Genomic DNA, 13,263 nt, shown 5'->3' with positions numbered 1-13,263 from the left:
ACGATGTCTCACGGAGGCCGATTTCTTGTGTGCCAACTCTCTCCGGTGTCGGGGTTTAGAGGCTTTGGCCTCAACTTATCGCTGGTGCTGGGGCACTGCACACCGAGGATGAAGTGCTGGGTCGGCAGGCCCAGGGTCCGATTGTGGCTGCAGGGCCACTTCCATTAGAAGGACTTTAAGTCTCTGCTCTCTATCTTTGAGAGTCCTGGGGCGAAATGCCCTGCCGATACTGCACCTGTCTCTTTGGTGGCTCTCCCCGAGGCACCTTAAGCAGGAAGAGCGCGGGTCACTCTTCGGCATGAATTTCCCGCAGTCCCTGTAGAGTCTGAACCCTGGAGACCCGGGCATGCCCCAGTGGGGTGATGAAAATGTTGGGGAACCCCCCCCCCCAACACACAACTATCTATCTAAACTAACACTAAACAAACAAACTGACTAACTATTTACAACTAAGATGGAACACTGCCATGATTGCTGAAGAGAAAGCAAAGTTCCAGCTAGCCGTCACCAGCGGTAAGAAGGAACTGAGGGGGTGGAGGGTTGGCTGGCCCCTATATACAGCGCCATGAAGGCACCGCTCCAGGGGGCGCCTAAGCCGACCCTACGGATGCTGCTATAGTAAAATCTTCCGGCTGGCGTGCACGCGGCGCGCACACACCTGCTTGGAATGGACATGAACAATCACTCGAAGAAGAACAGAACATTATTTCATTTTTAAGTTTGAGAAAGCATTACAAATAATTGAGACTAAAAAACAAAACCAAAGTGGCCAGTGTTTCTTTATAAATACCCATTTTGTGAGATTTTTCAAAAATTATTTTTTTTAAATATACAAATAATGAAATTTCAAGACACTGGTTTTTAACTTGACCTTTAGCATATATATTGGCTATAAGTCATCTAGCCATTGAATTATCAGATTAATTTAAATAGAAAACTGTACTATAAATGAGCTAAATAATTCAGTGTATTCTAACAGAATATTAGGTAATTACAGTAAGATCAAGGCACCACCCTTTTTCTCTTCCTGCTTCCCAAATATGAAATGCTCCTTAATTTTTGGCTAAGAGAGAATACTGTAATCTTACACGAGGTCAAAGAGGGGAAAAATAGCTTGCCAAGAGCGAAAACAAAATGCATCCTATACTCACTGAAAAACTTAGCATTCAAATTATACGAACATATAAAGAGTAACAAATGAGATCTTGCGCCTATCTCACTGAGTTTTCCAAAGTGACTGCAGGGGGGAAACTATTAGAAATACCTAAATTCAGTTTGTTAGCATTTCCATTATAAAAGATTTTCAGAGTTTTTTCTTAGAAGCTCAAACATTTCCATTGTTTCCAGCAGGCCTTTGAAATTTGGTAGGTTGAATAATCTGTGACCAAAGAAATACCTTTTCTTTGTCACATGAAATTCGTTTAAGTTTGGCCGAGATGTACTGTTAAAAATTGCCTGTTGACCAATCTGCCTGGTTCAATGGAATTTACATGTTCCTGCAGAACGCTGATTCCACCAAATCACCATTTTTCATCAGAGAACTGTTCCACTGGAAAATTTTCAATAACCTAATTATAATCAGTCTAATTCTGTTATGTATCACAGGACCACTTGCCTCATTTGGTGCACAGTATGGACAGTGCAACCCAAATTCTGCGCTCTCAATTTTTCAAGTGCTTCACTTTACAACCTAAAAACAATTAAAAGAACATTCTAGAGACAAGATGGGTGACATAATATCTTTTATTGGACCAACTTCTGTTGGTGAAAGACAAACTTGCAAGCTCTTCTTGAAAGTCTCTCTCTTTCACCAACAGAAGTTGGTCTAATAGAAGATATTACCCCACTCATCCTGTCTCTCTAATATCCCAGGACCAACATGGCTACAACACTGCTGCAAACAAAAGAACATTATGTATTTCAGAAAATATCTCCCATGAATTGGTTTGATATTCAATTAGTCATAAAGGAGACCTTCTGAATATTATAGCTATACAGAGACGTTATAATACTGTTTAAAACAGTGTCTAGTCAGCTTGCTAACTGGTTTCACTCTCAGATTTCAAACCAGTACTATTAATAGAATGCTACATTAATATATTTTACAGCAAAGCTAATTACTAAGTGTAATATCAAATATTTAATTGAAAACAGTCTTTCCATTCATATTATAAGGCCATTTAGGACTAACAGAAAAAAGTTATATGAAGTAATATTGTGTAACTAACTTTGCACTTTTCCTACATTATATTTATCTTAAAGTGCAAATTATCTGTTCTGTTAAAAAATGAAGTTTCTACACATGCAGAGGACTGCGTTCAATTTGAAACTTGACTTCAGTGACAGTTGGTGGGAAATTAAAATACAGTTTCTGCATCTCATCACCATTGTCCCAAAAATAAGACAGCTAGCTTCCTTTAACAGAAAGAACAAAAGTCTCAAGGGACATTCATAAAATCTTAAGAGTTTCAAATTACCATTCACTAGTTCTTATTTAAACATTCTTTGACTGCTGCTCCCAAGCAACTTTTATAAACAAAACGTGCAAAAAACCCTCTGAAAATGGAAATGATCTACTAAAACACAACTGTTTTTTCAATCAAAAACCTTTGAGTCTTCCTTTTTTGCCTGTTCTCTTTCCCCATCCCAGTTCAGTTCATCCTCCATCTCCTCCAACTTGTGGTACTACATATATGCAAAGCATTTCCCCAGTAACATCAATAGGAGCAGCAGTAGAGCAGAGAAAAAGCCTCCTCCCATTGCAGAGATGAGGGTTTAATACATGTTCCCCTCTCCTCCCAAAAAAGTTTCAGTGCCAGTCAGGGAACAGAATTTTTCAAGGAATTTCACATTTAATTTGTCCTCTGCACATCATTTTTTTTTATAGATACAGTAATTATACTTAAAAGAAATTAGTCATATTAAAAGCTCCAAACACAGATTCTGGCCTTAAAATCAGAAGAGCCTCAATACAATTTATTTTTATCTTCACAACACCCTTATGAGGTAAAATATCACTATTTTACAACTAGAAATTAAGGCATAATGATTAAGACCAAAGCTGTCAAAGTAACTACAGTAAAATCTGTGTTATCTGGCACTTTACCAATCAGAAAGCTCTATAAACCAGCATTTTGGGAGGGGGATGTGGGGCATCGGCTCTGGAAGGGAGAGAGAAAGTGTGGGACGGGGCTCAGAGCAGGGGGTTAGGGCATGGGAGGAGTTTTGGGGTCCCAAATCTACATGGTGCTCAACTCGGGCGGCTCCCTGCAAGTGGCGACATGTCCCTGCTGCTCCTAGGTAGAGGTGTGGCGAGGCAGCTCTGCGCACTGACTCCATCCGCAGGCGCCACCCCCGCAGCTCCCACTGGCCGTGGTCAATGGTCCTAGGCGAAGGAACCACCACGGGGGATCACGCTGGCTCCGCAGCTCCCATTGGCAGGGGACTGCGGCCATGGGAGCTTTGAGGGAGGCGCCTGCAGGCAGAGGCAGCATGCAGAGCCACCTGGTCATGCCTCAGCCGAGGAGCAGCAGGGACATGTCGCCGCTTGCAGGGAGCTGCCTGAGGTGAGCACCGCCAGAATCCGCCACCTTGCATTCCCTCCCATGCCCCAACCCCCAGCCCTGAGCTCCCTCCCACACCCAAATTCCCACCCTCCCTCTTAGTTAACTGGAATTTTTGACTTATTGGCACCCCCCATTTCCTCAACATGCTGGATACCAAAGTTTTTACTGTACTAATTTTGAGTGACCCCCTTGAGATGCTTAGGACCTGATTTTCCCAAGTACTTCCAGTTTATACATTCTAAGCACAGCTGCCATTGACTTAAATTGTGATTGAGTGCGCTCAGCACTTCTGTATATCAAATCCCATGCGTCTCAAATTGGGCACCCCAAAATGAGCCACACAGTTAGTGGCCACCTCCTAAAAATTTGGTTTAAGGGACTTTTCCAGTTGCACATTGGAAGTTTACAGAAACCCAGTTCTCTGGGGTGGCATTCAACTGCTTAAACCATGAGATCAACCTCTCTCTTCCTGCAGTTTCCTGCCTCATTCACTACTCAACTTCCAAGTTAACAAACAAACAAAACCTCCACTACACAATACTGTTTGGGCGCTGTCTATCCTAGGCACTGAATGAGTCAGAAGCCCCTTTAGAAAAAATAAATAGGTGATCATGTAAAGACTGAATGGTAGTGCATACATTCCACGGTGCTGATTTACAGTTCCATGGACCACCTTAATTTTGATATTTCTTTAAGTCTTTGGTGCTTGACTTTGCAACTTATCTTTTAATGGAGTTTTTTTCTGTGTAATTACCTAGGGTTTTTAAAAAAAACAAGTGAAGGAAATTGAAATTCTATCACATGTAATATAACCATATTCAATCCAACCCATCCTCCCAATATTGGTTACCTTTAGGGTTGGCAAGTTTAAATCCATAGCATAGACTTCTATCACTAAGCTAATGGAGTAGCTGACAGAGCCACTGGAAGGGGATGAGATACTTCACTGGTCGATTTCACAGCTACTTGCTAGACAACAGGGAAATGTGGGGACTTAATAATCCTGGGTTCTATTCCAGGTTCTCAAGATGCTTTAAATTAGAAGGCCTTCCGCCCACATCTCCCCATGCCCATCCCAGTCTATTCCTGCCCCATATAACCAATCCTTCTCCCTCTGCTCCTGTCCCTTCCTAGTGTACTGCCTTCCCAGCTCCTCACTCCTTGCATTTAAATGCAGGCTGTTTTCTCCTCTACTCTATGCTGCTGGACATCAGCAGAGAAGCAGTCAACAAAGTCTCCCTACTCCCAGCAGCCTCAAACAGCCAGAAGAAACAACTGTAAGAAGAGTCCTGCTGCACTTAGAAGTAGTATATTAAGTCCTGATGGAATATTCATGCTATTTTGCTGTCAAAACCTTTATGTATGTATCTATGTCAATTTTCAAGGGCATATAGCTGTCAAATAGAGGTGGATTTTCACAGGGAACTCTATAGGCACCTTTCGGACATACACCCATTTAATGGAGATGTTCTAGTCCCTCCATGCTTTAGAGAAGGGACTTGAAATATTGCGGGGTACAAGAAGTTTTTTTTACAAAAAAAATTTCCCCGAATGTCGTTCTTGGTAATGGCTGAATCATTTTTTGACACATTTCAAAAATTTCAGCCTGAGTGGTTAGTTTGGCAGGGTAGATAAGAAAAATGATTTTTTTTATTTAAATCAGATTTTTTTGATTTTGTTATTTAAATTACAAGAAGTTTTCCTTTTAAAATATAAACCTGTTAAAAATGAAAACTGAATTTAAAACAAAATATGTTAAAGTCTAAACTTACTACATCATCTTAAAACACTTAAAGAAAAACATGCTGAATCCATGATCCTCCGTAAAAAAAACTGAGTTAAGACTTAAACATTGTTTTTTCTATATAAAGAATGAATCTGGGGGAAAACATCAGATTTATGAGGTTAAGCCTTATAAATATGGTACAATAGGCCAGCCTAACTAATTTAGGAGACTTATTTTCAAGAGACTAAGGCAAGTAGGAACTTAAGCTGCAGTCACTTTCACTTAGATGTATTTGAAAAGTTTCCCAGACTTGCCTGCGATAATCAGTTTAAATTTACTGACTACATTTAATTTCTCTGTTTAATAAATCATTTAGTTGTACGTGTGAAACATCCTTTGATAAAAGAAGTTTATGTATCTAAAGCATTCACAGTTCCTTTAATAAAAATAAATGTTATAAGCTGTTATGTTTAATTAAATTTAGTTACCATCCTAATGCAGCTTGACAAATCATGAAGAAAAAGTTAATTATCTAGTAAATAATCAATCCATCATTCACCTTTTTCTAAACACACTAAAAATGTACAGTTCAGAAGAATCTGAAAGCTATACAACTGCTTAAATAAATAAATTATATCTATAGAGAGAGTGGCCTGTCGATTAATCAGTTAACTCACACGATTAACCCAAAAAATTAATTGCAATTAAAAAAATTAATCATGATTAATCGCACTGTTAAACAGAATACCAATTGAAATTTATTAAATATTTTTGGATATTTTTCTACATTTTCAAGTACATTGATTTCACTTACAACACAGAATACAAAGTGTACAGTGCTCACTTTTTATATTTTTATTACAAATATTTGCACCATAAAAATGATAAACAAAAGAAATAGTATTTTTCAGTTCACCTCAGAATACTGTAATGCAATCTCTTTGTGGTTAAAGTGCAACCTACAAATGTAGATTTTCTTTTTTGTTACATAACTGCACTCAAAAACAAAACAATGTAAAACTTTAGAGCCTACAAATCCACTCAGTCTTACTTCTTGTTCAGCTAATCACTAAGACAAACAAGTTTGTTTACATTCACAGGAGATCATGCTGCCAGCTTCTTATTTACATTATCACCTGAAAGTGAGAACAGGCATATGGCACCTTTGTAGCAGGCAAGGTATTTACATGCCAAATATGCTAAACATCCATCTGCCCTTTCATACTTCGACCACCACTCCAGAGGACATGCTTCCATGCTTGTTAAAAAAAAGAATGCGTTAATTAAATTTGTGACTGAACTCCTGTGGGGAGAATTCTATGTCTCCTCCTCTGTGTTCTACCCACATTCTGACATATATTTTATGTTATAGCAGTCTCGGATGATTACCCAGATGTTGTTCGTTTTAAGAACACTTTCACAGCACATTTGACAAAATGCAAAGAAGGTACCAATGAGAGATTTCTAAAGAAAGCTATAGGACTTGACCCAAGATTTAAGAATCTGAAGGACCTTTCAAAATCTGAGAGGGACGGGGTGTGGAGCATGCCTTCAGAGGTCTTAAAAGAGCAAAACTCCGATGTGGAAACTACAGAACCCGAACCACCAAAAAAGAAAATCAACCTTCTGCTGGTGGCATCTGATTCAGATGATAAAGGTGAACATGTGTCCATCTGCACTACTTTGGATTGTTATTGAGCAGAACCCTTCATTAGCATTGAGACATGTCCTTTGGAATGGTTCTTGAAGCATGAAGGGACATAGGAATCTTTAACACATCTGGCATGTAAATATCTTGCGATGCCTGTTCTCACTTTCAAGAAGTGGGCAGCATTATCTCCTATAAATGTAAACAAACTTGTTTGTCTAGGTGACTGACTGAAGAAGAAGTAGGACTAAGTAGATTGTAGGCTCTAAAGTTATTTTTGAATGCCGGTTTTTTGTACATCATTCTACATTTATAAGTTCAACTTTCATGATAAAGAGATTGTATGAGGTGAATTGAAAATACTATTTCTTTTGTTTTTTTGTAGCACAAATATTTGTAATCAAAAATAAATATAAAGTGAGCGCTGTACATTGTTTTCTGAGTTGTAATTGAAATCAATGTATTTGAAAAATGTAGAAAACATCCAAAAATATTTAAATAAATGGTATTTTATTATTAACAGTGTGATTAATATTTTTAATCGCTTGACAGCCCATATCTATATCTTTATCTATAGTTATAAGGTACCATCCTAGGTAGCAAACAGCTGTACCTAATCCAGAGTAGAGGCTTTTTTTAGTTGTAAATCAACATGTTTTAATGGTAATATCAACCAATGAGAATGCACCTTTTAGATAAGAATGGAATTACAAACAGAAAAACTGATTAAAACCAATTATTTAAAGTGAGGCTTTCTACTAGGTGATTTAAATCAATCCATCCTGAAGTCTGACAGAGTTATAATGGAAAGTGGAAGGCAATCTTAACAATAGCCATTGCCAGCTCTATCTGTATTTTACAGCTTTACTTGATTTGTTTTATACATCTGCAAAGAAAAACGGACATACTGTATTAAACCCAGACAAGCTCCATACTTTATACTATAGTAGCAACAGTTTTATGCAGCTTAAAATATGCTTTCTAAAAGCACTGAGTTCCATTGGGTGGCATATGGAAACTATGCTGGAAAGCAAAGGAGGACAGGAATAACAGCTTTCTTGAATAACTTTGCTACAGAATAAAATAGTTCCTGTTTCAAAAATAAGCACTTATTCAACATCTCAACACTGAAGGGTTTACTGTACTAATTTTAATAAATGCCCTTTTGTTCCAACATTTATTTCGTAATGAGATCACTGTCCTTCAAAATTACTACATTTGGCCAAATACAGCTCTTAGTTACACTGCTTTATGCTATTGATGTCAATGGAGTTACTGCAGATGTACATTACGGTAGGGAAGGATTTGGATTATTTCCTTAACTCTGTTTTACCTTCCTATACGAACATCATTTTAAATGAAATCTGCCTTCAGAATGCCTCGGGTATTAGACAGCCTACACAACACCTCCAGGATTTTTCTTCTTTTTTTTTTTTTTTTTTAAAGACTCTGAAAATATTTGTGATACATACAAGATGAAGCCGTACTCATCCTGTTGGGAATTATCAAAGGGCAAGTTTTCACTGATACTTATTTAAACAAAAGTTGTAATTTATAAACATCTACTCACCGTCTCCAGCAGGTAGGCCTCGCTCTTTTTTCTCATCACATTTGTTGCATTCACTGAAGTACAGCAATAGAAACATATCCAAAAGGACCCAAACCAGTGAGGTGGCAAGGACCACCTTGCAATATGCAAATTTTCTCATGGCACTTTAAGTCAAATACAAAAATAAAAAAGTATAAATAAAAATATCAACAAGATTGCTTTAATCCAGTTTCCGAGACCATGTTCTGTATCTGAAAAGAAAACAAAGAACAGACATTACAAAAAAATCCAAAATGAGAAGTAACATTTAAAGAGGCAATTTTACTTACATTTTAGGATAACAAATTTGAAATGCAAATTAGTTATCACAATGGTCCACATGCAAAAGTTAAGAAAAGCTCTAGGCACTCTACAAGTGAAGAGAGTAGACACAACTGAGGCAACTAAGTCAGTTGATGTGTTAACACTCATGCCTCCAAAATGCCAATGCCAATAGTCAAAATGCCAAGTTGTCTACTCAATGCAGAAGAAAATATGGAACTATATTAAAATTAAAATCCACTCTTTGGATTTGGACTTAATATATTGTTTACCCTTTGGAAATTTAGGATAGCCAGCATAATGAAAGGTCTGATCACAACAAACAGTCTTTTCTAATTTTCCTTGGACTGAAATACATTTGGCTAGAGGGGAATTATTAACAGTACACAGAGAATACTAGATTAAATACTAGAATTAGCTTGGTGATAAACAAGAAAATGAAGATCACCTTTGCTCCAGTCTTTACTGGTAAAGTTTTGAAAATGCCAATATTTATGTCTAAGACTGCTGTAGTATGGCAAGCAACAGTTTTATTTAATTTGTAACGTGGTTGAGAAATAAACAAGTTTGTTCCACTTTGCTGTTTCTGAAACAGACTTCAATTTTTAGGAAACTGTTTGCTATAGGAATTTGGCCCAATTTTGGATTTCATTTCCAAAGTTTCAAAGTGACTATAGCTTACTATTCTACATATAGTAACTAAACATCACATACCACCCAGATGTAAAAGGCAGGATTTTCATATTATAATTTGATATTTAGAATCATAGAAATGGAAGGGACCTCAAGAAGTCATCTTGTCCAGCCCATATTGAAGCAGGATTGCATATGCCTAGACCATCCCTGACAGATTCTCAGACTCATAGACTTTAAGGTCAGAAGGGACCATTATGATCATCTAGTCTGACCTCCCGCATGATGCAGGCCACAAAGCCGTCCCTACCCTTTCCCTTGACTATGCTGTTGAAGTCCCCAAATCCTGTGGCTTAGAGACTTCAATTAGCAGAGAATCCTCCTGCTAGCGATCCCTGCCCCATGCTGCGGAGGAAGGCGAAAAACCTCTAGGGCCTCTGCCAATCTACCCTGGAGGAAAATTCCTTCCCGACCCCAAATATGGCGATCAGTAAAACCCCGAGCACGTAGGCATGATTCTCCAGCCTGACCCTCATTAGCCATTATACTATTTACCTGCCATGGCACGCTGTTCCTTTGACTAAAATCATATTATCCCATTAAACCATTCCCTCCATAAACTTATCTAGCTTAATCTTAAAACCAGACAGGTCCTCCGCCCCCCACCGTTTCCCTCGGAAGGCTGTTCCAATATTTCACCCCTCTGACGGTCAGAAACCTTCGTCTAATTTCAAGCCTAAACTTCCCCACGGCCAGTTTATATCCATTCGTTCTCGTGTCCACATTAGTACTGAGCTGGAATAATTCCTCTCCCTCCCTGGTATTTATCCCTCTGACATATTTAAAGAGGGCAATCATATGCCCCCTCAGCCTTCGTTTGGCCAGGCTAAACAACCCGAGCTCCTCTAGTCTCCTTTCATACGACAGGTTTTCCATTCCTCTGATCATCCTAGTGGCCCTTCTCTGTACCCGTTCCAGTTTGAGTTCATCTTTTTTAAACATGGGAGACCAGAACTGCACACAGTACTCCAAATGAGGTCTCACCAGCGCCTTGTACAACGGAAGCAGCACCTCCTTATCCCTACTAGATATACCTCGCCTAATGCATCCCAAGACCGCATTGGCTTTTTTCACCGCCACGTCACATTGTCGACTCAGTCATCCTGCGGTCTACAAGGACCCCGAGGTCTTTCTCCTCCTCCGTTACTTCTAACCGATGCGTCCCCAGCTTGTAACTAAAATTATTGTTAGTCATTCCTAAATGCATCACCTTACACTTTTCACTATTAAATTTCATCCTATTTCTGATACTCCAATTCACAAGGTCATTCAAGTCTCCCTGCAGAATATCCCTATCCTCCTCCGAATTGGCAATACCTCCCAGCTTTGTGTCATCTGCAAACTTTATCAGCCCACTCCTACAATCGGTTCCGAGGTCAGTAATAAATAGATTAAATAAAATGGGTCCCAAAACCGAACCTTGAGGAACTCCACTGGTGACCTCCCTCCAACCTGACAGTTCACCCTTCAATACGACCCACTGCAGTCTCCCCATTAACCAGTTCCTTATCAACCTCTGGATTTTCATATCAATCCCCATCTTTTCCAGTTTAACCAGTAATTCCTCGTGCGGTATAGTATCAAACGCTTTACTGAAATCCAGGTATATTAGGTCCACCGCATTTCCCTTATCTAATAAGTCCGTTACTTTCTCGAAGGAGATCAGATTGGTTTGGCACGATCTGCCTTTGGTAAAACCATGTTGTAATTTGTCGCAATTGCCATTGACCTCAAGGCCCTCAACTACTTTCTCCTTCAGAATTTTCTCCAGGACCTTGCACACTACAGATGTTAAACTAACAGGCCTGTAGTTACCCGGGTCACTTTTTTCCCTCTCTTGAAAATAGGAACCACATTAGCTATTCTCCAGTCTAATGGAACAACCCCCAAGTTTACAGATTCATTAAAAATTATCGCTAAGGGGCCTGCTATTTCTCGCGCCAATTCCTTCAATGTTCTCTGATGAAGATCATCCGGTCCGCCCGACTTAGTCCTATTAAGGTGTTCAAGTTTGGTTTCTACCTCGGATACGGTAATCCCCCCTCCTGTATCCCCCTCTGTCACGCTGCTAATATTCCTAATCCCTTCATTGGCCTCATTGAACACCGATGCAAAGTATTCGTTTAGATATTGTGCCATGCCTAGATTATCCTTAATCTCCTCTCCAGCTATAGTCTTCAGCGGTCCCACTTCTTTCTTTGCTTTCTTCCTATTTATATGGCTGTAAAACCTCTTACTATTGCTTTTAATTCCCCTTGCAAGGTCCAACTCTACACGGCTTTTGGCCTTTCTCACTCTATCCCTACATGCTCTGACCTCACTAAGGTAAGTTTCCTTACTGATCCCTCCCCTCTTCCACTCTTTGTAGGCTGTTTTTTCCTAATCGCCCCTTTGAGACGGTCGCTCATCCAGCTCGGTTTAAATCTCTTGCTTACTAACCTTTTTCCCTTTTTAGGGATACAGGCCTCCAACAGCTCATGCAGCTGTTTGTCTAGAACCTGTTCTTAAAACCCTCAAATGATGGGGATTCCACAACCTCCATGGCTTAAATATGCTTATAGTTGGAAAGTTTTGCCTAATAACTAACCTAAGTCTCACTTAATTTACATTAAGTCCATTACTACTACTACTTTCAGTGGACATGATGAGGACTCCTCTCTCCTATTAGCCTTCTCTTCTCTACATTAAACATGCTGAATTCTTTCAACCTTTTCTCATAGTTCATGGTTTCTAAACTTGTTATTCTTGATCACCTCTGGATTCTCTCCAATAATTCAATAGCAAATTTCATGTGTTGCCTTCAATGAAAGTTGGGGTCTTAGCACTTTATATGCCTTTATACCATAATATTCTCCATCACTCACTGGAACAAGTTTTCTCCATGATCCAAAAAAGATCCGAAGTCTACCATCAGCATATTACACAGTGTTAACCTAGAACTGAAAGAGTACTGAACACATTTGATATGCTGCATTCAATTATTAATTTTCTTTTTAAAAATATCAAATTGATTTAGTCTTAGCTGTTTGTTTTGTAATAGGATGCTGCAAATCAAAAATATGTTCCAACTTTGACAAGCTTTTCATGCCTAGAGAGTGAAGAACGTGTGTATTAAAAAACTCAATATAAAATAGAAATTAAAGCAAGAAAATGCTTATGGTTAATAGCTTGCCGGTGAATGTTTGACAAAGATCAAGCTAAAAGGGGGCAAGTATACCAAGGTATAAAAAAAATGGAAAAGGATTTTCAGAACTGTCTTATACTTCAGACTCCCTTCTACCTGAGAAAGAAGTGTCTTCATAAAAAATGTCACCATGGCTAGGTCATTGGTGAGCTGAGCTCGCTGCCTATTATGTTTACCAATAGTCTCTCTCAGTTGCCTGGAATTCCCTGTTGGTTTGTCTGTTCTCTCATCTTATAACTTTGATCATAAGCTTTTAGATGCAGGGACCATCTTTTTGTTCTTTTTGTACAGTGCTTAGAATAATGGTCTCCTAGGTGCTACACTATTACTGAAATATCCTCAAAGCACCTAATGTACCTTTGGGCATTATGTTAATTAACAACTCAGCTATATCAAGTTAAAAAAAAAAGACACTTTGATGCTAAGTGTACCAAAGTAAATATTGGTTACAATAAAAGTTATCAAGTGCAGTGAAGGATCCAGCAACAGGAGTAATCTGGTAGACTAATAAACTGTCATTTAAAATAAGAGTCCTTCTAACTTATAAGTTTAGATTGAACCCTAATCACTGAATCC

At 38.8% G+C, this 13,263-nt stretch overlaps 1 protein-coding gene across 3 annotated transcripts in view; it reads right to left on the bottom strand.

Moving 5' to 3' along the window:
* Window positions 1–13,263, bottom strand: part of GALNT1 (polypeptide N-acetylgalactosaminyltransferase 1) — a 211,919-nt gene that overhangs the window by 129,816 nt on the left and 68,840 nt on the right. For all 3 annotated transcript variants that reach the window (XM_054018826.1, XM_054018828.1, XM_054018827.1), the window contains one exon: window positions 8,511–8,740. In XM_054018826.1, coding sequence (XP_053874801.1) covers window positions 8,511–8,649 — 139 coding nt within the window. In that variant the 5' untranslated portion in view covers window positions 8,650–8,740. The remainder of the gene's footprint in view (window positions 1–8,510; window positions 8,741–13,263) is intronic.

This window comes from Malaclemys terrapin, chromosome 2 (genome assembly GCF_027887155.1).
Source record: "Malaclemys terrapin pileata isolate rMalTer1 chromosome 2, rMalTer1.hap1, whole genome shotgun sequence".
Taxonomy (NCBI): domain Eukaryota; kingdom Metazoa; phylum Chordata; order Testudines; family Emydidae; genus Malaclemys; species Malaclemys terrapin.
This window is presented reverse-complemented; position numbering and strand designations above follow the sequence as displayed.